The sequence below is a fragment of the Ursus americanus genome, chromosome 2 (assembly GCF_024610735.1).
Source record: "Ursus americanus isolate L20-20 chromosome 2, mUrsAme1.1.p, whole genome shotgun sequence".
Lineage (NCBI taxonomy): Eukaryota > Metazoa > Chordata > Mammalia > Carnivora > Ursidae > Ursus > Ursus americanus.
In genome coordinates this window covers 38,097,696-38,125,332 of record NC_142128.1, presented here as the reverse complement: position 1 = coordinate 38,125,332, position 27,637 = coordinate 38,097,696, and the positions used below count along the sequence as shown (strand labels likewise).

The 27,637-nt window shown below is 56.0% G+C and overlaps 1 protein-coding gene across 1 annotated transcript; it reads left to right on the top strand.

Annotated features, from left to right (window-relative positions):
• The first annotated feature begins 777 nt into the window (after positions 1–777).
• FLYWCH1 (FLYWCH-type zinc finger 1) lies at positions 778–22,774 on the top strand. The gene is made up of 11 exons (XM_087865781.1): positions 778–992; positions 3,068–3,181; positions 12,183–12,281; positions 13,077–13,517; positions 13,787–14,245; positions 15,269–15,718; positions 15,855–16,118; positions 16,465–16,728; positions 17,588–17,860; positions 19,268–19,332; positions 21,646–22,774. The coding sequence occupies exons 4-11, from the start codon at positions 13,184–13,186 to the stop codon at positions 21,679–21,681; spliced, it is 2,145 nt and encodes a 714-aa protein (XP_087721907.1). The 5' UTR covers positions 778–992; positions 3,068–3,181; positions 12,183–12,281; positions 13,077–13,183; the 3' UTR covers positions 21,682–22,774.
• Positions 22,775–27,637: the final 4,863 nt, after the last annotated feature.

Genomic DNA, 27,637 nt, shown 5'->3' with positions numbered 1-27,637 from the left:
TTTTTTTAAGAAAAAGAGAGCCTGCAAGCTGGGGTTGGGGTGGGGGTGGGGGGGTGAACGGGTGGGGTGGGGAGAGGGCATAGGGAGAGGAAGACTCTCAGACTCCACGCCCAGCAGAGAGCCCAGTTAGGGACTAGTCTCACCACCCTGAGATCAGGAGCTCGTCCAAAAGCAAGAGTCAGACGCTTAGCCAACTGAGCCATCCATACTAATATAAATACTTATTTATATTAGTATCAACTCATAGGTTCTTATTTTATTCGAAGTTATAATCCATTATTACCAGTATTCACTGTGTTTTGCATCTCAAATTGGCCCAGCTTTGGGGCGGGGTCATTTGAAGGTTTTCACAAGGTGTTTAAGAAATTTCCTTCTCCTGGCTAAAGAAAGTGACAGGTCTATCACGATATTTAAACAAAAGTTCCCGCTTAGTGAGCACCGAGACAAATGCTGGCGGAGGCCGGGGCGTGATCTCAATTAAGCCTCCCACTCACGCGTCTCAGAGCCCCCGCCCAGCATCCCCAGTCCTAGCCGCCTGCGCGGCCAGCGCCCCGCCCCCGGACACCGTCGCCCAGTTCTGGGTTTGCTCCGCCCCTTTCGCAAGCCCTTGCCGTAGATCCCTGCGCCGATTGGTCCGGCCGCCAGCTCGGCGCCGCTCTCGGAAGAGCCGGAGAAACGGAGTTTGCAGGAGGAATGGGGCCCCCACGGCCCTGCTGCGCATGCTCGCTGGGAGCCCGCTTGGGCGTTCCAAGAGGTCGGCTCCCCCGCGGGGTGGCGCGCGCTCCCGGCCGGCGGGGCGGGGCGCGGGCACGGGGCTCGCTCCCGAGAGGGCAGGTGGGGGCGGGGAGCGGCTGCTAGGGTTGTGGTGGCCCGAGGCGCCTGGGCCGCGAGGTCGACGCTTGTGGCTGCGGCGGCCGAGGCCAAAGGACCCGCCGCGGCTCGGTCTCCGGAGAGTGAGGGCTCCGCTGCCGCCGCCGCCCGGCCGGTGCCCGGTGAGCACGGGCCCCAGCGGGCCGGGGAGGGTCCCGGGTCCCACGGCGTGGCCGCGCCCCCGGCCAGGCCTCCCCGGGGGTCCCGAGGGTTGCTGAGGCTGGAAGGGGGGGTGTCACCCGTCTCTGTGTCCCGGCGCTCAGGCTGCCTCCTTGCCCTTCACCTGAGACTCGCCTCCTTTCTCCTGGCTCCTCCTTCGCCCCAACCCAGCCGACCCCGGACTGAGCCTTGACGTCCCCAGAAAGGGAGCCCCACGTTCGCCCCCACCCCGCGCCCGGCCGTGTCCGTCCCACCGGAGCTGACCCGCGCTGGCACCCACCCCAGCCCCGTCCCATCTGCGCGGTTCTGTAGGTCCCAGTGACCTTGCACTTTTGCTATTAAACCCCTCCTTCCACTTCTGATTACGCAGATTGCCTGTTGTGACTTTCAAACTTTTTTGACTCAAGAAATATGTTCTACATGCATAACTTGTGCCTGTGGGTGTAGATTACTGAAGGATAAGTTCAAAGGGAGAAATGGCCCTAACCTCTGTCCTAACAGCCAGATCTCCTCCACCTTTGTTCTGATTCTGTTCTGATCTCTGCATTCCAAATGACTATTGCTAACCCATGGAATTGATGTCAGGACCTAATGCTTCTGACTACAGTTTGAAACCCTTGCTTTAACAAACATTCGTCTTTCTCTGCCTTTACTTCTTGCCTTTGGGGGATGCTGAGTTCCAATAATCAGATAATCATGGGTAATCTTCATTCCAGAGAAAAGGTAATTTTTGATATTTTGACATTTCTGCTTCTCAGGACCAAAATCTCTTTGAGGACTTGATTTGAATGTTCTGGTTTGATGCCATCAGGTTTATCTTGTTCCTCTTCCAAAAGCTCCTAGTCGGACTTGGAGAAGAGATAGTGTGTGAGGTTGGGGCTGGAGTGTGGAGTGTTTATAACGGAAAGGGAGACGATTTTTACTGGAGAGAGAAATAATTAAAGTTCAGCTTTAGGAAGATTTACTGGTTGGCACTGCGTAGGGAGAATTGGCCAAGCTGGATGCTGGATGGGAAGATCACTGAGGAGTGGGTGAGGATCAAAGCCCTGGAGTGATGTTCAGTGGGAAGGAATGGGAAGTGGTGTGACCAGGTGTGCAGAGAATGAGATTTGAGGACACATGAGGCCTGGTGAGGAAGTAAAAAAATAGCTAAGATTCTGGGGCACTGGCTGGCTCAGTGGATAAAGCATGCGACCCTTGATCTCCAGGTTGTGCGTTTGAGCCCCACGTTAGGCAAAGAGATTACCTAAAAAAAAAAAAAAAAGCTAGGGTTCTGATCTGCTGACTGAAGGACTTGGGGCTGGGAGGACCTGGAGCTAGAATCTTCCTTTCCATGCCCTGTGCCTTCTCTCAGGTGCTCAGGAGCAGGGGTTCCCAAGGGGCATACAGCAGTGTGGATGGTTGGGCTGTGCTGTGCTACTGGCATCCAGCAGGCAGAGGCCAGGGATGCTGCTGAACACCCTTCATTGCACAGGATAGCCCCTCCCCCCCAGTGCCAGTGGTGCTGAGATTGAGAAATCCTATTTAGAGCAGTGACTCTTTTTTTTTTTTTTTAAGATTTTATTTATTTATTTGACAGCACACAAGCAGGAGGAGAGGCAGACAGAGGGAGAAGCAGGCTCCCCGCTGAGCAGGGAGCCTGCCATGGGGCTCGATCTCAGGATCCTGGGATCACGATCTGAACTGAAGACTGACGCTTCACCGCCTGACCCACTCAGGGACCCCTAGAACAGTGATTCTTAATCACTGGGGGAGGGGGTCACTGCCACCCTCAACACCCCCAGGAATGATACGCGTATGCACAAACAGCATGCATATTTTGTAGGAGGGTTCAAGAGTCAGTCAGTGCACACGTCTACCCCTCATGGCTCGTTAGCGTGTGTGGGAGGGGGACAGCCATTGGAGTCACCCAGGAGCTTTTTCAAAACATCAGGACCCCTGGGCCCGACAAAGAACTCTTTGGCCTTGCGTGATGATTTACAGTTTATTGAAGAATTTCATATACAGTATCTCATTTGCCACTTTTCCTGTGTCACAGGTAAAATCAGTCCAGAGAATTGATGGAATTTGCCCAGCTGTCGCACCCAGCAACCCAGTAAGGACCCGGGTACCAGCAGATGGGGATGGCGGTGCTTGCTCTCTGTGCGTGAAGGTAATTCTGTTGATCCACCATCAGCTGCCGAGCGAGGCTCAGGCTTTCAGGACCTTACCTATTAGATCTTGCCTGAGAGGCAGCGAGCAGTTTGTAATACTGTGTGTCTCTTGGGCGTTAGGTTGACACCGAGCCCTTTGTGACCACCAGCATGACACCAGTATCAGGGCAGGCAGCTTGAGTATTGTGCTTAAATTGCTCTGTGCCTCAATTCTGGGGGAGAGGGGAGGGTAAGAGAGTGACGAAGCATAAACCGTGAGGCTTTTGAACTTTCCATTTACATCTGCCTGATTTAAAAATACTCCAGTCACTCAATAAATCTTTAGTGAGGAAAAATTGAACATTACAAAATAAACACGAGGACCCAAGTATTGACCTCAAAGCAGTGACCATCCAAAGTAAAAAAATACATTTAAGTCCACTTACAATAAATAGACATGTGTATAACAAGTGAAACTTTCATAAAATAACACCCGCTTTTATTGCGTCCAATGTAGATTGAGATTTCATATGTAATTTTAAAAATTGTTGACTGGAACCAGAGATTATAGGACCAGTGACCCAGGCAATTAGAAAAGCAGAACCCTAGACCAAACCAAAGGAAATAAAACTGTTTCATACAGATGTAGAATGAACATGTATGGAAGCTTTTACTTAACTCATTAACCAAGGAGCCAGAAATATCTAATAGCCAGTTGGCAAGAGAATCCAAAGAAGATTCTAGAAGACTACAGATATAGAAATAAATGTGCACATGGAGGCAAAACTGGCTTCTTCTGCAGGGGGAAGAATTATTTACATGTACTTACTTACATGGCGACAGCGTTTATTGCCTACAGACTAGTACAGTTATGCATTGCTCTCGGTCGTCTGCACTGGGCAGAGTTGTTGACATAGCTCAAAGGCTAGAATCCTGTAACCTGGAAGGATGTGTTCCAGACAATGCATAGTTTCCACTGAGCCACAAAGGTTTTTTACAGTCTCATAGCCTCAGTGAAAGATACTTCCAATCGTGAAATAAGGTTGGTCTCGTTAGATTTGGCCTGATTGTTTGCATAGGTAAGAGCGTGTTCCTTCACCGTAAGGGCCTTCTTGAGTTTGCTTTGCTGGAAGCCTTCATAAGGAGTCTCCGGTGGGATTTTTAGAAGTCCAGTATTTGCTATCCCAGGCTATGGAAGCCATGCTCCAGGAGCTCTCTCCACCAGATTTCACTTACCGTACTTATGAGTTTGAGCAAATCCCTGTCTGTATTTTTGAGCCCCCACCCCCCACCCCAATAGCCCAAGGTATGTGAAACGTGTTAAATTGTTACAGGATCATCTCAGAAAAGATCATGACCCTCCTACTGACATGAAGTAAATAGATGTTAATGATTTTATTTAACGCGTTAATGAGGGAACATGTACAATGTGACAGATTAAATGAGACCATGTGTATAAAGTACTTCATGTGGGGTCCGGCACACACAAAGAAGAAAACTCTTCAAATCCTTCTTAGGCTCATTACTTAGTGCCGCCGACCACCTGTTTCTCAAGGGCGTCTATTCAGGTGTTTCTCAAAGCACCGTCCATGGTCCATGAGAGCCAGAGCCCCGTGGGGTACTTGCTAAAAATCCAGATTCTTGAATCCCTCTCCAGACCGTCTGTCAGAATTTTAGATGGAAATCCAAGCATTTGCATTTTTATCAAGGGCCCCAGGGGAATTCTTATGAAGACGAGAATTACACAAACAACTAATTATAATAAAACTTGCATGAAAACTATACTTAATGTCATTATATGGATTCACTCTTTCTATTCTATTTCATTTTTTAAATTCTGTTTCATTTTTTTAAACACCGATCTCAAGTAGGGTTTGTCAGTCTTGGCTCTGTTGGCGTTTGAGACCAGATGCTTCTCTGGGGGGTGCTGGAGAAGCCACCCTGGGCTGTGTACATTGCTGAGCGGCATCCTTGGCCCCTTCCCACTGGATGCTAGTAGCATGACCTGCCCCCCGGTGGTGACAACCAAAAATGTCCCTGGACATTGCCAGGTATTGCCTGGGAAGCAAGTCACCTTGACCGGCAACCACCAGTCTTAACCTACTACGTTGATACCCGTGGTCAGAATCCTCAATGTGCAAAGAAACATTTTTACTGATTTTAAGAGGTGAGGCCCTGAAGACAGACACAGGCGTTTTGACTGCGGACTCTGTCTTTATCGGCCTGCTCTTGGTCACAGGAACCTAAGATTTAGCCTTGGTTCCTCCTCTGTGATGTGAAAGAACAGTGGACTCTGACGGGGTTATTTGGAAGATAAACAGGAACAGTGCGTGCAGAGCCCTTGGGGGTTAGTGCCAGGTGCATCGTTGTATTTGGTAAATATTAAATATTATAATCACGGTCCTTCAGACTCTTAAAGGATGTGCCAGTCAGAATCCAGCCAGGAAAACAGAAACTACTGTAAGATTTCAGCTGGGAATTTCCTTGCGGTCCCTGTTGGTGGAGGAGCTCAGGGGCCACACAGGAAATGGTGAGCGACAGGGGCTAGATGCTGCCCGCACAGCCCAGCTTCCAGGGCGGCGTGGGGGGTCCTGCAAAGCTGGACCAGAGCGCGCTGGTGGGCCCACCCAGGCAGGTGGCTTCAGGAGCACCCGCCTTACTCCACCCTCCAGCGCTCCCCCCGCCCCGGGCCTGCCGTTGGCCAGATGAGCCGGAAGCCACTCTGATAAACCACAAGATAGCTGATTTGTAGGGACACATCAGCGCCGCTGATGAGTTACTCTGAAGGCCTCATAGCAGCTCCGAGCATCAGCTTCCTCGGCAACAGGCGCTTTTGCGTCGAGCCTCAGCAGCTGCGGGCACAGGGAGGCACCCCGTTCGCTCCGCGCCAGCTGGGCCTGGGTTGGAGTCTTGGCTGTCACTAGCCGTGCGGTCCTGGGCCACTCACTTAAGGCCCTAGAAGTGGAGCGTGGATGTTGGTGACACTTGGCAAGGAGGTTGCTGGGTCACTGAACTGGAGGTGTGGGCTGATACCAGAGGAATTTTGTTCCTGGCTCAGGTCCCAGGTCCCAGGACGGACGACGAGGCTCTGGACAGGAGGGTGTCTCCCTTTTCCTCTCTCTCTCTCTTACCTTACACTCAGGAGGTCTCTGTCACTTACTTTCTCTGTCAACTCCCATTGTGTCTGTAAGTTTGAAACTTGGGTTTTCAAGAACCTTATATTCTGAGTTGATTTTAGATTTTAAAAACATTGCAAAGAGTACGAAGAATTCCCACATACCCATCACCCAGTCCCCCCGATTGTCAGCATCTTACCTGACGCTGCGTGGCGATCGAAGCCGGGAAATCAACGTGGGTACAGTTCATTTCGCCTACACTGTTGATCTCAGATTTCTCCAGCTTGTCCCCAGCATCCTTTTTCTGTCCTGTCATCCCACGTGGCATTTACCTGTTGTGTCTCCTCAGGCCCCCTCCAATCTGTGATGGGTCCTCAGCCTGCCCTTGTCCTCAATGACCTCAGCAGTTTTGAAGTGTTCTGGTCACTTGTGTTGTGGACCCCCGTCCACATGGCTTGTCTGGTTAAAAGGGGGGTGTGCGCCTGGGGCAGGAGAATCACAGAGACAGTGGGTGTCCTTCTCGGTGCATCTCTTCAAGGACGTCATGGTGTTGATGTGTCTTATGACCGGCGAAGTCAACCTCGACCACGTAGGGTGGTGTCCGTGGGATTTCCCCACTGTCAAGCTACTGTCTTTCCCTTTGTAGTTAATAAATATCTTGGAGAGAGTGTCTGAGGCTATGCAGGTCCCACAACGAGGATTTTTCATATCCTCAATTTTTGTTCATCGCTCTGTCGTTTATATTACCCTTTAATTTCTCATGTGACTTGTCACAGGAGAGTTACGGAGTTGAAGGACAGATGACCAAGCAAGGAGATGCACCTTGTCTTTACGGTGTCTCCTGTTTCCCTGCGGTACTGAGAGTTCATGCACATTGTCCACAATTTCAAGAAAACAAAAGAAATGGAAGGAGAAAATAAATGACTGTTCTTACTACTTTTAACATTTTGAGATATTTCTTCCTAGGTATTTAAGGTTTGGGGGTTTTAAAAAAATATTTGAGAGAGAAAGAGTGAAAGAGAGAGCATGAGCGGGGAGGAGAGGAAGAAGCAGACTCCCCGCTGAGGAAGGAGCCCGACACGGGGCTCGATTCCAGGACCCTGGGATCATGACCTGAGCTGAAGGCAGATGCTTAACCGATTGAGCCACCCAGGTGACTCAGTTTTTGGGGTTTTTTGTTTGTTTGTTTTTTTGTTTAGGCCATGAATACATAAAATGAAATCAGTCCGTAACTGCCGACCGTGAGCAGAGCCCACGGGAGGCCGAGTGAGAGGAGCGTGGGCTGAGGGCCAGAGGCCCCGCGGGGTCTGAGCCATACTTAGGTTTGCTTTTTGGGAAAACCTTAGCTTAGAAAAGACAGCCTTTGCAGACTTTGTTAACTGCATCTGCTTTCTAACTGTTAAGTTTTGTCAATACAAACATTTTGGGAAATCTTTAGTTATTTTTGCTACATGGAAGAACTCCCACATTCTTGTTTTGGAACCATTTGTGTCAGGCAGAGAATTTTTACCAAGGACGCAGTACGTTCATTCTAAGGGGCAACACCGCTATCTTGTGGCCTTCGGGGGCATTGCTGCCCAGGATTTCGATGGGTCGAGGCTGTTCTGGGCCTACCTTGCACGACGGTTTGCTCCTTTGCAAGGGCTCCAACTGGTCTGCAGGAGGGGGCCTCCCCCTGTAAAGTGGCGTGAAATAGCAAACAACATGTTGAATGCAGTGTGTGTGCCGCAGAAAACAACATGTCAGGCAAGAGCGCTAATCCGGGAAGGGAGAGAGCTGTGCGTCCGGGTGGCGGGATTATGGGCCGTGTACTAGGAATTAGGTTCTTAACAGTTTAAACATATTTTTATATAGTTTTTACAATATGATATTAGCAACTTACACAATATCCTAGTATGTCATCCATGCCAGCCCTCTTCTTTGATGAACAAACCAAGCCCAATAGTGAAAGACCTGCTTATGGTGTAGAAAACTGGTTTTTGGGGCGCCTGGTCGGCTCAGTCAGCGCTGTGTGACTCTTGATCTCAGGGTTGCAAGTTTGAGCCCCACGTTGGGTGTAGAGATGACTAAAAAAAAATAAAAAGTATTAAAAAAAAAAGAAAAGAAAACTATTTTTCATCCAACTGACCCTGAGGACCTGAGTCCCTATAAGGATTTTTCTTTAACAGTTTTACTGAGATATGATTTAATACATATAATTCCGCTATCAAAAGTGTATAACTCCGTGTTTTCCGTGTATTCAGAGTTCCACAACCATCACGACAGTCAGTGTTACATTTTCATTACCCAAAGGAATCCCCACACCCTTTAGCATCACTTCCTAACCTCCCCTCCCCCCCCAGTCCTGTGCAAGCACTCATCTACTTTCCATCTCAGTGGCTTTGCCCGTTCTGACCACGTCATATAAATGGAGTCATACAGTCTGCTATCTTTTGTGTCTGGCTGCTTCTACTTTTTTTTTTTTTTTTGAAGATTTTATTTATTCATTTGCGAGACAGAGAGAGGGAGAGACAGAGAGAGCACAACCAGGGGGGAGAGAGAGAAGCAGACTCCCCACTGAGCGAGGAGCCCAGCTTGGGGCTCAATCTCAGGACCTGGAGATCAGGACCTGAGCCAAAGGCAGATGCTTAACCGTCTGAGCCAGGTAGGCGCCCCTGTGCCTGGCTTCTTTCACTGAGCGTGATGTTCTCACGGTTCATCACACCGTAGCACGTGCCAGAACTTGATTCCTTGTTATGGCCGAAAAATAGTCCACTGTATGGATGGACCACACATAGGCCAGCGCGGGTGGTTCCGAGGGAGAAGGCGGTGTACAGACTGACCCAGCCGGGGCCGACCCTGCATGGTGGCCAAAGGAGAGAGTGGTTGGTGTCCGCAGGGCTGGCCGGCAGCCTCCTGACAGCGAGGCTGAGAAGGAAGGAGTGTGGGCTGTTCTTGCAAAGTCAAACTGTTGAGGGAAGGAGGGGCTTTTGTTAGGTCTTGTTTTAGGACACAGGAGATGAAGAGCCTTGGTGGTCCCAGTGCAAAGAACTGCAGGAGGCAGAGAGCTTTGGTGACCAGAGAGAGCAGGACACGAAGGCTGGAGAAAGGGCCCCAAGTGGGGAGGGGAGCTCTACCAAGGGAACTGCGTGGAGACACGTTTATTTCCAAATCAGGATAGATATGTATGCCCCCTTCATCCAGACAGTGGAGAGTGGTAAGAGCTTATGAAGAGATCCGTCCTTGGTGGGGAAACTGTGAAACAGGTAAAACGGTAGAAGTCCGCATCATGGAGACATAACTTTAGCTAGTAAATCTGCCTTTTTTGAAGAACCTCATTCACCAACGATGTTAGGTAAATGGACATTACTACATGTAGTTTGTTACAGATTGGTGTGTGTGTGTGTGAAAATATGTGTCACAAAAATTTACAACTCGAATCACTCTAAGTGCACAGCTTGGTGGCATGAAGCACCCTGACACTGGCGTGCCACCATCGCCACCAACCACTACCAGAACGTCGTCATCATCCCAAACTGAAACTCCACAACCACCGAACAACAGCTCCCCATTCCACCACCCCCCGCCCTACCCCGCCCCCCGACTCTGCCGCTGTGAATTTGACAAGTGTAGGGACATTGCATAAGTGGGTTCATACAACGTTTCTGTTTTCATGACTGGCTAATTTTGCATTACGGACTTTTTATTATTTTTGTAGAAGATTTTATTTGTTTATTTGAGAGAGAGAGAGTGAGAGCACAAGCAGGGGAGCAGTATAGGGAAACGGCAAAGTGGGCTCCCCACTGAGCAGAGAGCCCGATGCAGGACTCGACCCCAGGACCCTGGGATCATGACCTGAGCCGAAGGCAGACGCTTAACCGACTGAGCTACCCAGGCTTCCCTGTTATGACTTTTTAAGTACGTAATTCTCATTGCTATCCTTTATCCTCACTATTTTTGTTCTTCTCGCTGCATTACCAGCCCTTTGAACATGATCAGCTGAGGGATTTAACATCTGTGCTGCAGGGTACCTGAAGTTCAAGTGCCCTTTGATGTTGTGTATCTCACAACCTGTAGTGCTCCATCCATCAAAAAGCCAAAACCCACCAGGTTCAGTCACTTGCCGAGTATTAGTTACGGCTGAGTAGCAAATGACCCTGATCTCACTGGCCTGAAATAACAGTGTATTATTGACCAATGTCCCCATAAGGTGGGTGGGCCGTTCCTGTGGCCGCCATGCAGGATCGCACCCGTGGCTTGGGGTCCTCTGGCCCCTTCATGTGGCTACACACAGCTTGGGGGTCTGCTGGACCGGTCAGTGCAAGATGGTTTTCCTCCATGCCTGGCAGGCTCAGGGCTGCGTGTCCTGAGGGTGAGGACTTCCAACCCCCACAGCAGGCTTCTGCCACACTCAGCAAGTCACACAGCAAGGGACCCATCTGGGCTGGAGCCAGTCCAGATTCAAGGCACATTGCAAGGGGGCCTGCGTACCTTATGGGAGGATCTGTGGTCATTAGACAATCTACATTCCAAGGCCCCTTAACGGTTGAGAATGGTAACTGTCAATCCAATCCAAATTCTAGGTCATTGCTGACCCATGCTTTTCCGCAGAGGGGGATGGGGGGCGACCATAGTTCACCTTTTGTTGTGCTGTACCTTCTTCCATATCCTTTGAGGTCCGTGGATCTTGGAAGCCTTTTAAGCAAAACTTGTAGTTGAGGGGACCGCACTGTCTCCTGACTCCGGTTGCCCATGACTCCGGGTCCAGTTCCCGGGGAATGTGGGGGGTCTTAGTCATGCCAGCGCCCTCTGGTTCAGAGGAGGCCAGACTTCGGCGTCTGATGGTCTGAGGCTGAGGCCGATGGCCTGTCGGGGTCCTCACAGGGTCCTCACAGCGTCGCCTCTTGCCCCGCGTGTGGCGGTGACCGGGGCCCGGGCCTGTAGGAGTATGCGTGCTGTGTGGACAGCGACGGCAGCGATTCGCCTGGCCCGCGTTGTCTGAGGCCTTCTGCAGAAGGGAGGGTCGGCCCCTGCGCCCTTGGCCCGGCAGGCTGGAAGCCGCTGGGACGGCAGGAGCGCGCCAGGCGACTGGGGCGCGGGACCGGGGCGCGCGGAGACCCAGAGCTAGCCAGCTGGGGGCGGCTGCTGGCTGAGGGACGGGCGCTGGGGCCAATCGGCGAGTCGGCGAGGGGGGCGTGGTGGCGGGGTCGGGGTGGGGCAGGGCCTCCCGCTGTCACCCTTTTCTGCCCCGGGCAGCAGCGCGCAGAGGCGCGCACCAGGTCTCGCTGTGGCTGGTCCCCAGGGGCCCGCGCGTCCCTGAGCCGCCACGTCGCGGTGTGGGGCGGGATGGACAGGGAAGAGAAGGGCCGCACGGGAGTAGCGAGGGTTGGCTCATCCAGGGGCATGACGCGGAAGGGCAGGCCAGCCGGGACTCTCAATCAGGTGGCCCCTTACCTGGAAGATTTCCTGGAGTCTCGCCACCACCCTCCACTCCAAACCCCTCCACTGCTGCCCTGGGATGGGCAGGCGTGTACTGCGGGATGGGGCGAGGATGAGGCGTCCCTCTGTGCCTTCAGCCTTGGCTCTGTCTTAGTGGGGACACTGGGATCCTGCCCTTAGGCTGACCAGGCTTTGGGGAGCTGAATCTGGGCCCTAAACCAGGGAACTTCAGAGCAGGAATGGGAGACTGGGGGCACTGGAATGGCAGAATTTGGAAACGAGGGAGACAGCTCACCAATGGGGAGCTGAAATGTGCAGGGAAGGCTGCGGTCTTGCTTCTGGACTCTTAAGGAGAGGTGGGAGAGACCCAGCCACTCACCCACCACCCAGTCCCTCAAGAAAACAAAAGAGTCCACCGCACACTGATACCCCAGGGCTGGCTCCAGGCTGGCTCTACCCCCATAATACGTCCTTTCTGCTTCTCCAGGCCAGAAGCCAGGGAGCCCGGAGTGACTGGATTCTCCAGACCCCTGTCCAGCCCCGTCCCCTCCCAGCTGAGGCAGCACCAGCACCGCTCAGGCACAAGGTCACTGCCCTCCTGGGGCCCCGGCATCTCCCGAGCTCTGTGTGGTCCAGGGCCTCTGGCCTGGGGTGGGGGACACATCTAGGTCTGAGTCCAGAGAGTCCTGCCTCCCAGAGCCAGGCGTCCCCTCTGCAGAGCGCCAGCGCGTGCCCGGCTCGGTCTCCCTGTGACACAGTGTCAGCAGGAAGGCCACCGGGCATTGTGGGAGGGTCCATGACCTGAGCCCATGTCCCAAGTGCTGGTCTCTGAGGCTTGGTGCTCAGGACGGCCGGTTACCGTCATCCCGGGCGAGGCACAGCAGGTACCGTGGGGGGACGGGCTCCGGATCCCCCTCAGCCGGACTCCCAGCTCTGCACTTCATGGCCGTGTCGGCTGTCCTGGCACGCCTCAGTGTCCTCCTCTGTACCCTGGGTCAGCAAGAATGACCCATTTTCATACACGGGCCAAGTGAGATGGGAAACCCCGTGAAGACACGGCCCACCGTGCTCGGCACCTACGGGCCTGTCTTTGCAGAAGCTCGCGGTTCTCAGTGCCTCGGTCACCCCAGCAGCCCCTGGAGAGCCCTGCCTGCGGCACATTTTACAGACAGGAGGGTGGCGTTTGGGGAGGGGAGGTGACAGACCCCAGCTGCCTGCGAGGACGCGGCTGAGCGGAGGCAGCGACCCGGGGTGCTCCAGCTCTGTGCGGGGCCCTCCCCGGCCTTTCAGCCCCATCTGCCTCCACCTCCACCCCATGTCCATTTTCCTGAGCCCCAGGCCCAAGGGGGCCTCCCCTGATGGATTTTGCCTCCTTCCTTAGGACGGAGCCCCTGGACTGCCAGGTTCCCGACCAGGGAGGAGGAGGAGGAAGAGAACTCCATCTGCTGGGTCCTGAGTGTGGCCTGGGGGACGGGCCATTGTCCCAGAATGCCCCTGCCGGAGCCCAGCGAGCAGGAGGGCGAGAGTGTGAAGGCTGGCCAGGAGCCGTCCCCGGAGTCCCCTGAGCCAGGCACAGATGTTGTCCCCGCAGCCCCCACGAAGCCCAAAGAGTTCTCTAAACTGGTCCTGCTGACGGTCTCCACGGAGAACGTTGATGGGGTGGACTCCCAGCCCAAAGGAGGGCACTGTGTCGTGTCCCTGGAGATGTCTGGTCCTGACGCACTGGCCAGGACCCCCCAGATCCTGCCAGTGGAGGAGCAAGTGGGGGCAGTCCAGCCAACGCCCCAGGAGCCTGAGCAGAAACGCAACAAGCCAGACACAAGTGAGTTTCAGGCTTACTGCTCCTGGCCCAGCCCCCTTTGTGGCCCTGCATGCTCAGACATCGGCCCTGTGCACCCCCTTTCTGGGGGGTGACCTTGGGGTCCCACCTCTGCTTGGAGCTAAGCATCCTTGTCTCTAATCAGGACTGTGTCAGGCTGGTGTGATGATCTCACGGTGTCATCTCTGTGTATCTCCCATCCCTCCATCCATGTCCTTGGCCTCGAGCCCTGCTCTGTTCCAGCTAACCCAGTCATCTCTTTTCCCCAGCAGCCCCCAAGCCCCTGGAGTTCCTTAGGACCCCTTTTGGGGGCCGCCTCCTGGTTCTCGAGTGCTTCCTGTACAAGCAGGAGAAGGCCGTGGGGGACAAGGTCTACTGGAAGTGCCGTGAGCACTGTGAGCTGGGCTGCCGGGGCCGGGCCATCACCCGAGGCCCACGGGCCACAGTGATGCGGGGCCACTGCCACCCGCCCGACGAGGAGGGCCTGGAGGCACGGCGCCGGAGACAGAAGCTGCCCAGCCCAGCCCTGCCTGAAGGCTTGGGGGGTCCAGAGGGCCCTGGGGGCCGAGTGGAGGAGCCGCTGGAAGGGGTGGGCCCGTGGCTGTGCTCTGAGGAGCCGGAGCCCACCCCTGGGTTGGTGCTGAGCAAGCCTGCCGCAGAAGAGGATGAGGGACTGCGAGCCCTGTCGCTGCTGAGCTTGCCCCCCAAGAAACGCCCGACCCTGGGGATTGGTGAGTGCCCCACACCTGGGCTCCACTCTGGAGAAAGCGGGAACCCACGGGTCCTTACCTGTGCCCAGAGTGAAACGTGGGGTCCCACATGGCTTGTAATGCGCTCCAAGTCAACATGGCTAAAAGATAGAAACACGTTCTAGAAATCATCAAGCCCGGGGGATAGAACTAGTGCTCCAGAACCAGGGGGCCCAAGTCCTTCTGGAACTTTCTGATGCAGCAGGGTCTGATGTGAGGCCCAGAAACCTGAGTTTTAACAGGGCCAGGTGGTCCTGGTTTCCCGTGAGGTTAGGGGAGGTCGGCCTAGGGGAGAGCTTTGGACCAGGTTCAAATCACAGCTCCACCTGGTTTCAGCGCAGGTGCTGAACCTCTGGGGTTTCGGGAGCTTTGTCGGGGATGGGTGATCGCTCAGATGCCAGGGAGACCAGAAGCTTGATGTGTGGGAAGGACTCAGCGCCAGTCCCACGTGTGGTGGCACTGAGCGCCCAGTAGCTGAGGTCTTCTGGGTTTTTATTACCAGCCAGTGGGAGGTGGGCTTGGTCCCAAGGGTCGGGTCCCTCCTGACCCAGATTTGAGGGTGTAAGGATTTAGGGCAGCTGCTGTGCTGGGTACTGGAGTGGGGGGAGGCAGGGAACACTTGTTTTTTACTGTCTGTCTTTTGCCACCATTTGTATTTTATGGCGTGTGCATGTGTTATTCAAAAATTAAATAGAAGTTTCAAACAAACCCTAAAAAGAGTCTGGCCAGGATGACTGAACACATAGGCTATGACGTCAGAGCCAGCTCGGTCCTTCCTGGTGCTCGACCTTGAGTGGCCTCCCCGCTGACCTCCAGGAGAGGACGGGCACCATCTCCCTGGCTCACTGGGTGCGGGGTCGGTGGGAATGCACGCAGGGCCCACGCCCGCCCGGCTCGGGGAAGCTACAGTCAGTGTCCGCATAAAGGGAAAAGCCCTGGCCCCCACACCTCCCTGGCCTCCTCTCCTCGGCTGGCAGCCGTGACTGCCCTAGATTCCTCCTCCAGGAGAACCCCGGCCCCTGGAGTTCCTGAGGACGTGCTACGGGGGCAGCTTCCTGGTGCACCAGTCCTTCCTGTACAAACGGGAGAAGGCCGTGGGGGACAAGGTGTACTGGACGTGCCGGGACCATGCACTGCACGGCTGCCGCAGCAGGGCCATCACACAGGGCCAGCGGGTGACCGTGATGCGGGGCCACTGCCACCCGCCCGATGTGGAGGGCCTGGAAGCCCGGCGGCAGCAGGAGAAGGCCATGGAGACGCTGCAGGCCAGGCCTGGCGGGCCCAGGGGCCAAGCGGACAAGCTGCTCCAAGGCGTGGACAGTCTGCTCTACCGCAGGGGGCCTGGGACCCTGACTCTCACTAGAGCCCGGCCTAGAAAGCGCACAAAAGTCCTCCCGGCCCCGCCCCAAGCCCTGCAGGGATCCCCTGCTGAGGACCAGGATGAGGAGGACCCAGGTGAGTCCTTCAGTCTGCTGGCCCAGAGCCGGGACCCCTCAAGTCTTGCTTCCTCAGGTCCAGGGAGGTAGGAGGGGACCCCAAGACCTTGAATTCCCACTTCCCTCCCCCACCCACCTCTCCTGTTTCTCCCCAGGAGGCCCTGAGTTCCTGAGGACCCCTCTGGGGGGCAGCTTCCTGGTGTACGAGTCCTTCCTCTACAGGCGGGAGAAGGCGGCCGGGGAGAAGGTGTACTGGACGTGCCGGGACCAGGCCCGCATGGGCTGCCGCAGCCGGGCCATCACGCAGGGCCAGCGGGTGACCGTGATGCGTGGCCACTGCCACCCGCCTGACCTGGGGGGCCTGGAGGCCCTGAGGCAGCGGGAGAAACGCCCAGGTGCGGCTCAGCGGGGGAGCCCAGGTAGGACAGACTGCGGCCAGTGGGCCTTGGTGACAGGCAGGAGACCCGGACAGCCAGCCTTTCCCTCTGACCTCTCATGTCCCCCAGCAAGCATCCTCCCAATCTAAGGCGAGGCGAACACTCTGGAAGTGGTTACAGCCCTCTCCTGTTGCTCTCCCCTCCCCTCCTGCCCCTCCCCTCCTCACCTCAGTCCTGCCGTCTCAGGGTGGAGTCCTCCCGGGTCTGCTCCACCCAGGAGCTATGCTGCTCTTGCTTTGAGAACAGGGGCCCCCATCACCTCACCGCTGAACTCCAAGACCTAGCTCCCAGCTCTCCGCCCCCACCCACCTCTCCCGTTTCTCCCCAGGAGGCCCTGAGTTCCTGAGGACCCCTCTGGGGGGCAGCTTCCTGGTGTACGAGTCCTTCCTCTACAGGCGGGAGAAGGCGGCCGGGGAGAAGGTGTACTGGACGTGCCGGGACCAGGCCCGCATGGGCTGCCGCAGCCGGGCCATCACGCAGGGCCAGCGGGTGATGGTGATGCGCAGACACTGCCACCCGCCCGACCTGGGGGGCCTGGAGGCCCTGAGGCAGAGGGAGCAGATCCCCAGCCCAGCCCAGAGGGAAGGCTCAGGTGCGGGTGAGAGGGTATGGAGCGGGGCAGGTGCTCCTGTGGACCCTCTGTCCGCAGCCCTGTGCCTGGTGGGGTCTAGCCACCCGCAGCGTGAGCTCCCTAAGGCAGGGCTGCACGGGGGCTCCACACTCATGGCCGGTGCTAGTCTGGGATTGCCTGGCTGGAGAGAAACCCACGCAGACAGCTGGAGGGAAGGGGGTGGGGTGGCATGATCTCCCACAGGAAGTGCTCAGCACCCATTTATGGGGCGATGCTCTTGGACCTCAGGGATCCTCTGTCTCCCCTCTCTGGGTCTCTCATGCCTGTTTTCCTCCCTCACCCCCAGTTCCCTCTAGCCACCCAAACCCCAACAGCGCATGACATTTCAATTCAAGGTCTTAAAAGCCTCAAGAGAGAGTCGATTGTTTGCCAGCTGGCCAAGGGGAGGGTGGACACAGAGCCAGGAGGCTCCCTGTGCATGGCCCCAACCAGCCATGGGCTCCGCTGAATGTTCCAGCCCAGCCTCTGACTGGGGTGCTCGCCAGCAAGTGTGGAATCCAAGCCGGGTCAGGAGAGGCCTGCAGGAAAGCAGGGCCAGCCTCCCAGGCAGCACCAAAGCCCCGAGAAGGAGACAGCCTGTCTGTCCTCGAGGCTGTCAGGGCCACGGGCCCTGGGCTGGCAGCTGGAGCTGCAGCCCTCAGGGCCCCACAGCATAGGCTGGTGTGGAGGCAGAGAGCGGAGCGGGTTCGGGGGCGGGGGGGCGGGGATTGCGGTTTCCTGGGGCAGGCTGGTGGCGCAAAGGAAACGGCCTCTGTCCCTGGCGCCCAGGCTCTGCACCCTGCTTCTGAGCCGCCCCGTTCATGCTGCCACTTCCTTCCAGGAACCCTCCGGCCTCTGGAGTTCCTGAGGACGTCCCTCGGGGGCAGGTTCCTGGTGTACGAGTCCTTCCTCTACAGAAAGGAGAAGGCGGCCGGGGAGAAGGTGTACTGGATGTGCCGGGACCAGGCCCGGTTGGGCTGCCGCAGCCGGGCCATCACGCAGGGCCAGCGGGTGACGGTGATGCGTAGCCATTGCCACCTGCCTGACCTGGCAGGCCTGGAGGCCCTGAGGCAGCGGGAGCGGCTCCCCAGCGTGGTCCGGCAGGAGGACCCAGGTGCAGACAGGGATGGGGTCACAGGGGGGAGTATAAAAGAGCTGTAGGCGTCTCGACTCTCCCAGCCTGAGGTTCAGACACCTCAAGGGACACACACCATCTGAGGAGCTTGGTGCCCTGGCCTTCCTACCTTTCCAGAGTCTTCTATCTGTCCTGTGCGCTGGCGCCTTCTCTGGAACCTGGAAACACCCCAGATCCGTCCCATTCTCAAAGCGACTCCCCTTCTAATTCACTTCCTCTCCTTTCCTTTATCCTAAGAGGTCTTAACTGGTTACAGATCAGTCTCTTGAAAATCAGATGAAAAAACAGACTGCTCCAGAAGAGTGTGTTAATATTTGTGTGTACACACACACACACGCATGCACACACATGCACGTGGGCACACACGTGCACAATGCATGCACGCACACATGCATATATGCATGCACACGCACACGGGCACACACACATGTACACTCATAAGGTTTTGCCAAGACTTAATTTTATTGAACTGAAAATGGGTTCCCTTGACATAAACAGAATAGAAAACCAGTTATTAGGAAGCGTTTTTGTGTTTCATATTAGTTTCATATTAGCTCCCCCTGCTTGTGCTCTCTGTCAAATAAATAAATAATCTTTAAGATTATTGGAGAGAGAAAGAGCGAGAGAGAGAGAGAAGGAGCAGGGGGACGGGACAGAGGGAGAAGCAGGCTCCCTGCTGAGTGGGAAGCAAGATGCAGGGCTTGATCCCCTGACTCCAGGACCATAACCTGAGCCGAAGGCAGCTGCTTAACTGACTGAACCACCCAGGTGCCCGCAATAAATAATCTTTAAAAAAAAGAGAAGAAATAGAAGTTGTGGGACGCCTGTGGCACATTTGAGGGTAGTTTGGTTCGATGTGTCGTTCAGGTCTGCTCTGCTGAATGACAGGGGCTGAACGCTGACTCTCAGGGTCCCAGATAGCTTCTTTCACCAGGCACAGGTAGTTTGGGGTGTCAGAAAACCAGGATTCCCAGTGACTGCCCCAATCGGAGTCGTTCCACCCAGTTTTCTTTATCCTCAAGGCCTTAAGGTCATCATGACAAAGTGTGTACCTTTGGCTCTAGCAGCTTCAACAAGAAAATTAACGGGGCGCCTGCTCGGCTTGGTCAGTAGAACCTGTGACTCTTGATCTCCGGGTTGTGAGTTCAAGGCCCATGTTGGGTGTAGAGATGACTTAAAAATAGAAAAGGGGGGGCGCCTGGGTGGCTCAGTCTTGGTTAAGTGTCTGACTCTTCATCTCCGCTCAGGTCTGGATCTCAGGGTGTGAGTTCAGGCCCCGTGTTAGGCTCTATGCTGGGCGTGGAGCCTACTTTAAAAAATAATGAAAAAGAAAAGAAAATCTTACACAAGAATTATTAACCCGTGTTTTCAACGTTCTTTCCTCAGAAAAGATGAAACTTCCGCCGGAAGCGCAGCTGTGCGTCCAGCCCGAGTGGCCGGCCTGCCAGCAGGTGTGTCCCTAACAGCTGTCTCGCGCACTCAGGCGCCCGGCGCGCGGTTGGTGACGGCCACAAACGCTTACTGCGCCGCACAGTGTCTGTGGGCAAGGCGTCAGGAGTGGGTGGGCTGGGGGTCCTGGCACGGGGTCTCTGCCGAGCTTGGAGGAGACATGGGGCCCAGGGCTGCGGCCGCCGGAAGGCCTGTGGGGGCTGAGGAGCCCCTTCCAGGCGCCCCTCCATCACGACAGCTGTCTCCCCGCCGGACCAGGGTCCGAGGAGGGCAGCGGAGCGAGGCGAGCGGGGGGGGGGGGGGGGGGCGCTCGCCCGACAGACCGAACTGGGCCCCGAAACAGCAAGGACTGAAATCACGCGAAGGACGGCGTGTGTGCGCAGCGGGTGAAGCAGAGATCAGCCGCGCGAAGGACGCACAGCCGCACAGCCGACTGAGGCGGCCCCGGCGCCGGCGGAAATGGTCCCCAGTGAGCAAGATGGCGGCGCGGCGCGTGAGGAGGCGCGGGCAGCAGCGCCGAAGGGACGAAGGGACGTTTGTAGCTGCGAAGACTTCCGTTAAAGCAGAACAAGGTCTCAAGTCAGCGACCGACACCCCGTGTGACGACACTAGGGAGACGACTAGGGAGAGAATGACGGAGCCATCCGAGAGCAGAGGACATGAGGAAGAACAGACATGAGTGATGCAGAGAAGAGAGAATGAACGAGACCAGAAGTTGGTTCTTTGTAAGGGATCGACAAAATTAGCAAACCTTTAACTACATTGCCCCCAAAATTGGTTTTTATTTCTTTATTATTTTAATTTTTTTCAAAATTAGTTTGTAAAGATAGGGAACACTCAGGGGCCCCCTGGCCGGCTCAGAGGAGCGTGCAACTCTTAATCTCGGGGTCGTGAGTTCGAGCCCCACATTGGGTGTAGAGATGACTTAAAAAAATAATATCGTTATTTATATTTTTTAAAGATTTTATTTAGGGGCACCTGGGTGGCTCAGTCGGTGAAGTGTCTGCCTTCAACTCAGGTCATGACCCATGGTCCTGGGATTGAGCCCCACATCTTGGGCTCCCTGCTCAGCAGGGAACCTGCTTCTCGCTCTGCCTCCTGCTCCCCCTGCTTGTGCTCTCTGTCTCTCGTTTTCTGTCAAATAAATAAATAGAATATTTTAAAAAGACATGGGGCTCAATCCCAGGACCCTGGATCATGACCTCAGCCAAAGGCAGATGCTTCACTGACTGAGCCACCTAGCCACCCCCCCAAATAAAATCTTTAAATAAGATAAAGATAGGGAAGACTCAAATTATTAAAATAAAGAATCAAAAATAGGGCATTACTGCCTACCCCACAGGAAAAACCACACACGCACAGAAGGGTCGTCAGGGAACACTGAGCAGCAGCATGCCAGGAAATCGGGTAACCGAGCTGAAGTGAAAACGTTCCTGGAAAGGCGAGCTACCAAGACTGATTCAGGAAGAAATAAGAAAATCTGAATAGACCTGTAACAGGTACAGACACCGAATTAGTCATTTTAAAACTTCCCACCAAGAAAGGCCCCAGGCCTGGATGGCATCCCTGGTGCCCTATACCAAACACTTAGCCAAGAACTAACACCAGCCCTTCACAAACTCTCCACGAAAGTGGAAAAGGACAGAGAGGACTTTTGGGGAGCGTGGAAACGTCCTCGAAGTGGTTGTGGGGATGGGCGCATGGCTGCGCATACACTGACCCTGTCGAGTCCCACACTGACGTGGCGAGCTGGGTGGCGTGGGAATGATAGCTCAGTAAAGCTGTCTAAAAAAAACAGGAGGGAAGCGACAGTGACGTTCTGAACACGCTCACACCACCCTGCCACTCTTGCTTTACTCTTTTCCTTAGAAGCCGGTGAGCACACGTAGCCCACGCACAAGGGGAGGGGAATTAGGCTCCTTCCCTCTGTCCCTTCCCACACTCCCCGTGGGACACCAAAGAATTGTGGACATTTTCCAAACCCATCACAGTAATAAACGAGAACTTTCCATTTCGCGACAAAGAATCTTAAGGCCACATGCAGATCCCAGCAACTTCTGGAGTGGGAGACGGGACCTCTCAGGAGTGTGGATTTCCTCCCAGGATATGCTAGTGTAGAAAGCCAGGCACCCCCAAAGTGCGTGTTATGGGGCAACTTCCCCTTTTAATGGAAACGGTGTGATGTGTTTATGGGAACGTGTATGAAAACAGCCTAGCTGATGGTTATCTCTAAGGAAAGGGAAACCCTCTATATTGCCTACTTTTGCCATGTTTGGATTTTTATAACGAATATGTGTTTCTTTGTAATTAGGAAGGTGGAAGGTACAAAACAGGACAGTGAGTCCCAGTGAGGCCAACCTCCTCCCGACTCGAGCGGATGGACCCCGTGCGTTGCCAGCATCAAGGACACTCCAAGCGTACCCAGGCCCCTGGCCTATCCTACCCGGTTAGATCTTGCTTCACAAAAACTCTCTTCCACTCTTCCAAAGCACTGGTGGCCTTCACGTTTCCTCAAGGGTCCCCCAGGAGCCATACTTTGATGATGTCTCCGAGCGGGCAAACAAGAGTGCCAGGAGCTGGCGGCCTGCAGGTGTGTGTGACCTAGGGCAAGGTCCTGGCCCACGAAAGAGCTGAAGCAGCGTCTTTCCACAAAGATGCCTCTTCTCTGCTCTGCTGCTCCGAGCCACAAACACCCATCCATTTTCAGAGTACGTGACTTTGCCAAGGATGGTCCAGTCTGGCGTGGGCACATTTGGAGAAGTTTCTGCTGCTTCCTGCTGAGCTGCCCTGCAGAGCTCCAGCCTCCCCACAGGTTTTCCAGACAGGTGCCAGGTGGACCTTTGTGCTCCTTGGCCACGTGCGGCTGGGCTGCAGCCATCCCTCGTGGTGGCAGACAGGCCAAAGCAGAGGCCTCACTACACATTCTGTCGGAGTTTCTCTCTTTGCTGTCCTCTGACTTAAACCCAGGGTCTGCAGTCCCCACAGCAGTGTCGTTCCTGGCAGCGGGAGCCAACCCGGATGTCCACGGGAAGCCGGCCTCGGACAGACCCTACTGGCCCACGATGTCTGGGTCCTGGATCGCCCACATTTATCTGACACAGGAGGAGAGGCAGGCCCGGATGGCAGTGGAGGCCCATCCCCTTCTCCCATCTGGTAGCATAACAGACGGCTGGCCTAGCAGGTCCGAGGAGAAGCAGGCTGACCTCGGCCAGGAGCTCCAGAGGCAGCTGCTTGCTAACTGGGCCACAGCCTCGAGAGCGAGCTTCCTTGCGTTCATGCTGTAATCCGTGCTGTAATTGCAGAGGGAGCGCACGCCGCAGGCCCCCTCTCTCCTGCAAAGCTGGCCATGGAGCCTGCTGTCCGGCTATGGGACAGCGACAGCTTGGGACCCCACTGTCCCTCTGCTTATAGATTTCCCGCCAATAAACCCTGTTTTCTATCTCACCGTGTAGAACTGGTATGTGCGTCCACGTCCCCTGTGCAACAACGGTCGGCCACCACAAAGCCACTGCGCTGAGTCTCAGTGCCACGAGGTTGGGAACGATGGAGTTTGGTTGGGCACCCCCAGAAGAGACCCCCAGGCGGGAGGCAGTGCCCCTCACCTGGCCCCATGTCTGCTGGACCGCGAGCAGGTCGGGCTCCTCTGGAGCGGTTGCCGAGTGGTCTGCTCCCAGCCTGCAGGGGGCGCTGCGGCCCCTGCTCGCCACTGCCCTCATGTCGCTGAGAGGCCTTGATTCTCTGCTGCTGCCCCTCATTCTGAGCCCCCACTTTCTCATGAACTGGGGCAAGCTTAAAATGGAAATGGCTCCCCCAAGGACAGGGCAACCTAGACCCCCCAATGCAGACCCTGGCTCCCATCCCTGGCGAGCATGTGACCCATCATTTGACCCAGTTACCAGCTCTACGGGGCCGGAGCCTAGCAGCCTGGCCAGCTGTCACGAAGACGGCCCTACCTCCCAGGTAGCGGGCAGCTGTCCGGCAGAGAACCCTGTGCTGACGGCCGTCGGCAGTGGACACCCGACACGGGGGCTATGTCGTTGGCAGTGCTCTTGGCCATGAAGCACGCCACCCCGAGATGGGGAACTGCCCGCGGCCAAGGCCAAAGACACATCCCTGTGAACAGACAGGACACCCCAATCCCGCGTCCATCTTCGTGTCGCAAATACGCATGCCCACGGAAGGTGGCCGCTCCTAGAGGGAAGTCTGTGCCTCTACCCGCCGAGTCTCTGCGCAGCCCCATTGTGGAAGGGGCGCCTCGCACGGGCGTGGGTGCTCCAGAGAGAAGTGCTGAGTCCCGACAGCTGTTAGCAGAATCTGCTGGCTCTGCGGCCTCCCCAGCCGGCTCTCTGCAGGGACCGTGACTTCCTCAGTCCTACGTCCATGCCCCTCAGCGTGGCCGGGCTCCAGGATGCAGCACAAGGAGACTCACAGAGGGACGCAGGCTTCCCCTCCCTCCTGGACGTTCCTGCGGGCAAGCGCCGGTGTGCTCCTCATCTTCTCTGCTCCTGCTCTGACTTCAGAGGACAGACGGAGGGTCTGTGTTGCTTGGACCGAGGACGCCCACACGGACAGGAATTTTGACACCGCCGTCACCTTGGGTGGCCCCCTGGCTGCTCTGGCTCCAGAAGCTTCCTCCCATACATCCACTTCCTCCACCGTTGCAGGGCCACAGAGACATCCCCTGCCCTGTCCTGTCACAGAGCGAAGTGCACAGGGGCAGGTCCTCGGAAGCTGGCCCCTCCGTGGATGGAGACGGGTCAGCAGGGCAGGGCCCTCCTCCTTCCCTGCTCTGCTGCTAGTTTCCCCCAATAAACCCGATTTTATGATGTCTACACCACACGGAGCCTCTGCCCCTTCCTGTGACAGTGAGCAACAGTTACGAAATCAGGTTTCAATTAAGAAATTCTTTAAAAAGTTCACTAGGGTTAACAAAAATATCAAAAAGGAGCTCAACTTTCAAAAATGGGGATCGGTGGCTGGCTATGGGAGTCCCAGCCCCCAGTTCCTGCCCCAGGGGGTAAGGTGAGCATCATTACAATGCTTCTCATGGCTCCGCTCCCCCTTGGCCCCCGCCCAGCCTCCGGTCCCCACATCCTTCCTGCAGGAAGGCGGCACCAGGGACCTCCTTGTGCCTGAAGCTGGCAGATGCTTCTCAGAGCTTGCTCGCACTCGGCACTGACCACCGTCTGCTGACCCCTCCCAAGGAGGGCTCCTCTCAGTCCTTGGCCTACCTCGCTGCAGCCTGTTCCCGCCTTCCTGGAGGGCTCCTCTGTCCCCACCGGCCTAAAAGCTGCACGGTTGGTGTTGTGGGGACTGGACCCCAGCCCTTCTCTGCCCAGCCGCTTGGAGGGTTCCCTGTTTGTCAGTCTGCAGCATTACCTCCGTGGCCTTGGCCCTGGGTAACCTGTGGGCGGGGCACAGGCAGCAACGGGGGTCATCCACCCACTGTCCTCCTCATGATGGAAAAAAATCACCGAAAGGGGAAGTAGAAAGGTGGTTCTGGGGGGCCGGGAGAGGGGAAGAGAATTACTGTTTGATGGGATAGACATTCAGCGTTGCACAATGATGCGAATATACTTAACACTATTGAAATGTTCACTTAAAAACGGCTAAGATGATAAACTTCATGTTAGGTGTTTTTACCAGTGAAAAAAAGAAAAATGAGCAGATGCCAAGAGCCAGAGGTGCTTGCAATAAATCCCCCCCCCCCCAAAAAAAGACTCTGGCTTCTGGAGGGGTTGTAGAAGGTGAGAGTGGGGAGCTGGGCATGAGTTTGGAATGTGATTCGCCCAAGGAAGAGGTGGTAGTAGCCCAGACTAGGGAGGTGGCAGCAAGGATGGAAAAGGGACAAGAGATGAGATGGCACGAGCTGACATGTGTGTTCATGTGTAGAAGTCCTAACCCCCAGGACCAGAGTGTGATCCTGTTTGGAAATAGGTGATTGCAGATGTGATCAGTTAAATGAGGTCGTACTGACCTAGGGTGGGCACCTAAGCCAATATAACTGCTATCCTTATAGAAAAGGGAAATTTGGCCACAGACCCACACACACAGGGAGAATACCATGTGAAGTTGGAGCCAGACATCGAGGTGATGCTTCTACACCCGCGATGGCCAGCTAACCTCTGGAAGCTAGCGGAGAGGCACTGAACACATCCACGCTCACAGCTCTCAGAAGGAACACTCCCTGCTGACGGCTTCGTCTCGGGATTTCAGTCCCCCGTCTGTGGGACTCTGCTAGGACGTCCCAGGAAAGCAAAGGGGAGACAACGACTAGCCAGGCAGGAGGTGGGCCAGTTGGAGCTCAATTGTACCAGTTGTTGTAACAAGCAAGCCTCCAATCTCAGCAGCTTCGTAACACACGTTTATTTCGCACGCATCCCCACACTTCCAGTTGGTGGGCACCTTCTACCAGGTCACTCAGGAATCCAGCTCCTTCCACCCTTCCCAGGCCCTGGGCATCTTGCACATCTGTTTGGTGAAGGGAGGAGAGAGAGCCCTGGCAGGGACCTACCTGTGCGCTTTGCAAACCTGGAGACAGTATTAAATACAGGTTCCAATGAAGGTTCTGATGGAGGAGGTCTGGGGTGGAGCCTGAGAATCTGCACTTGTAACAAGCTCCTCGGTGATGCTGCTGCCGGTCTGGGCCCCCACTTTGAGTACCGAGAGGCATCACTCCTGCCCACACCCCACTGGCCTCAACTCGTGCCCACAGTCCTGCCCACACCCAACTGGCCTCAACTCGTGCCCACAGATAGATGCAAGGGGGGCAGGGAAATGAAGTTCAGCTATTTGCACAGGAGCTGGAGGAACCTGGATCAGTTAACACAGGGGAGGCCGGAGCAGGTAAGCGGGACCTAGCCCTCCCCCCACAGCAGTACTGTTTTTCTGGGGGGACCAAGAGGAAGTCCTGACTGAGACTGTGGGGCCCTTCAGCCTTCCTGAACTCCCTGTAAGTGACAGGGTGGGGGCCAAGGTCTTCTTTAGTTTGAGGCTCTGTGAGCCATCTGGGACCGGAGCTTGCCATGAAAACCCTGCCCCTCATCTCAGTGCCCCAGTCCTGGAACTAAGCATCCCTCCCCGTTATCCAATAGCTCCCCTGCAGGAGACTGAGCCCTTGGGGAAGGGGAGGCCGAAGTACAGCAGACTGGACGACAGCTCGGTCCACCCCTGCCAGGACAGGAGCCAGTCCCTACTCTGCTCTCCCTACTGACCCCTGTCCCTGTCCCCCACCTAGCCCTTCCCTGGGCAGTCTGTGTCCATGGAGGTGACGCTCCCCACCCACCACCATCACAGAGGCCATGGCCCAGGCCTGCAGTCCCCAGAGGCTCCCTGTGGACCAGAGACTTGGGAGGACACATACAAGCCCCAGCAGCAACTGCCTCTCCAGAACCCCCCTACATGGGAGAAGGGGGCCAGGCGAAGGGTGGCCACCGGTTGTTGCCTGGATAGGGGGGCCTTAGACAGGTTGTCTGTGCTGGGCTAGCATGCGCAGGGGAGACTCCCAGTCCAGTGCTCAGCGGGGCCAGGAAACTGGGAGGTGAGCCCCCGCCAGCCTGGCCGCTGAGAGGGTTGCCCCAGGAGGTGACCCTGGTGTCCAGTTCGAGTTTCAACAAGCCCATCTCCTTTGAATGTTCACCCTGTGGGCTGCTCACCTGACTAGGATCCGAGAGCTTCATTACGAGGTACTAACTGCTAGGTCTCCGGTCCCATTGTCGCCACGCACATCTTGGCCTTTCTAGAATCCTTCTTGTACGCCCCCTATCTTATGGGCAGGGACAGGTCCGTCAGGGCTGGACAGCTTGGTGAGGGCCTGGGGAGAGGTGGGGAGGCTGGATTGAGGGGCAAGGGATCTGGGCGGGGCGGGGCCGCTGCGGGCCCGGGCTACCACCCATCTCCTCCCTGGCGCCCGCCCCCGCCCTCCCACGCACCTGCGCTGGCCTCCCCCCAAGCCCTGGGGGCAGCCGGCGGGCGGCGCTGGGAGATCAGAGGATTCGGAGGAGTCGGGCCCGGGGGAGGGGGCGGGGAATTTCCCCCCACGCCTGCCTGGGCCTGCTCCCCTCCCCCTCCCCCGCCAGGTTGGGGGTGGGGGGGCTCTGCTGGGGGAATTCCACTGCGCTGCGAGGGCTCCAGGGAGCCTGGGCTGGGGGTCCTACGGAAAGAAGGGGGAGGAGAGGAAGGGACAGGCTGGGACCAGGGGCGCAGCTGCCTTCCTCCCCAGACACCAGCTGCCCCTGCCTGTCCCGGATTGAACGTCCACCATTCCCGCCTGTCTCGCGGGCGCAGGGGCAGGGAGTGGCACTTCCT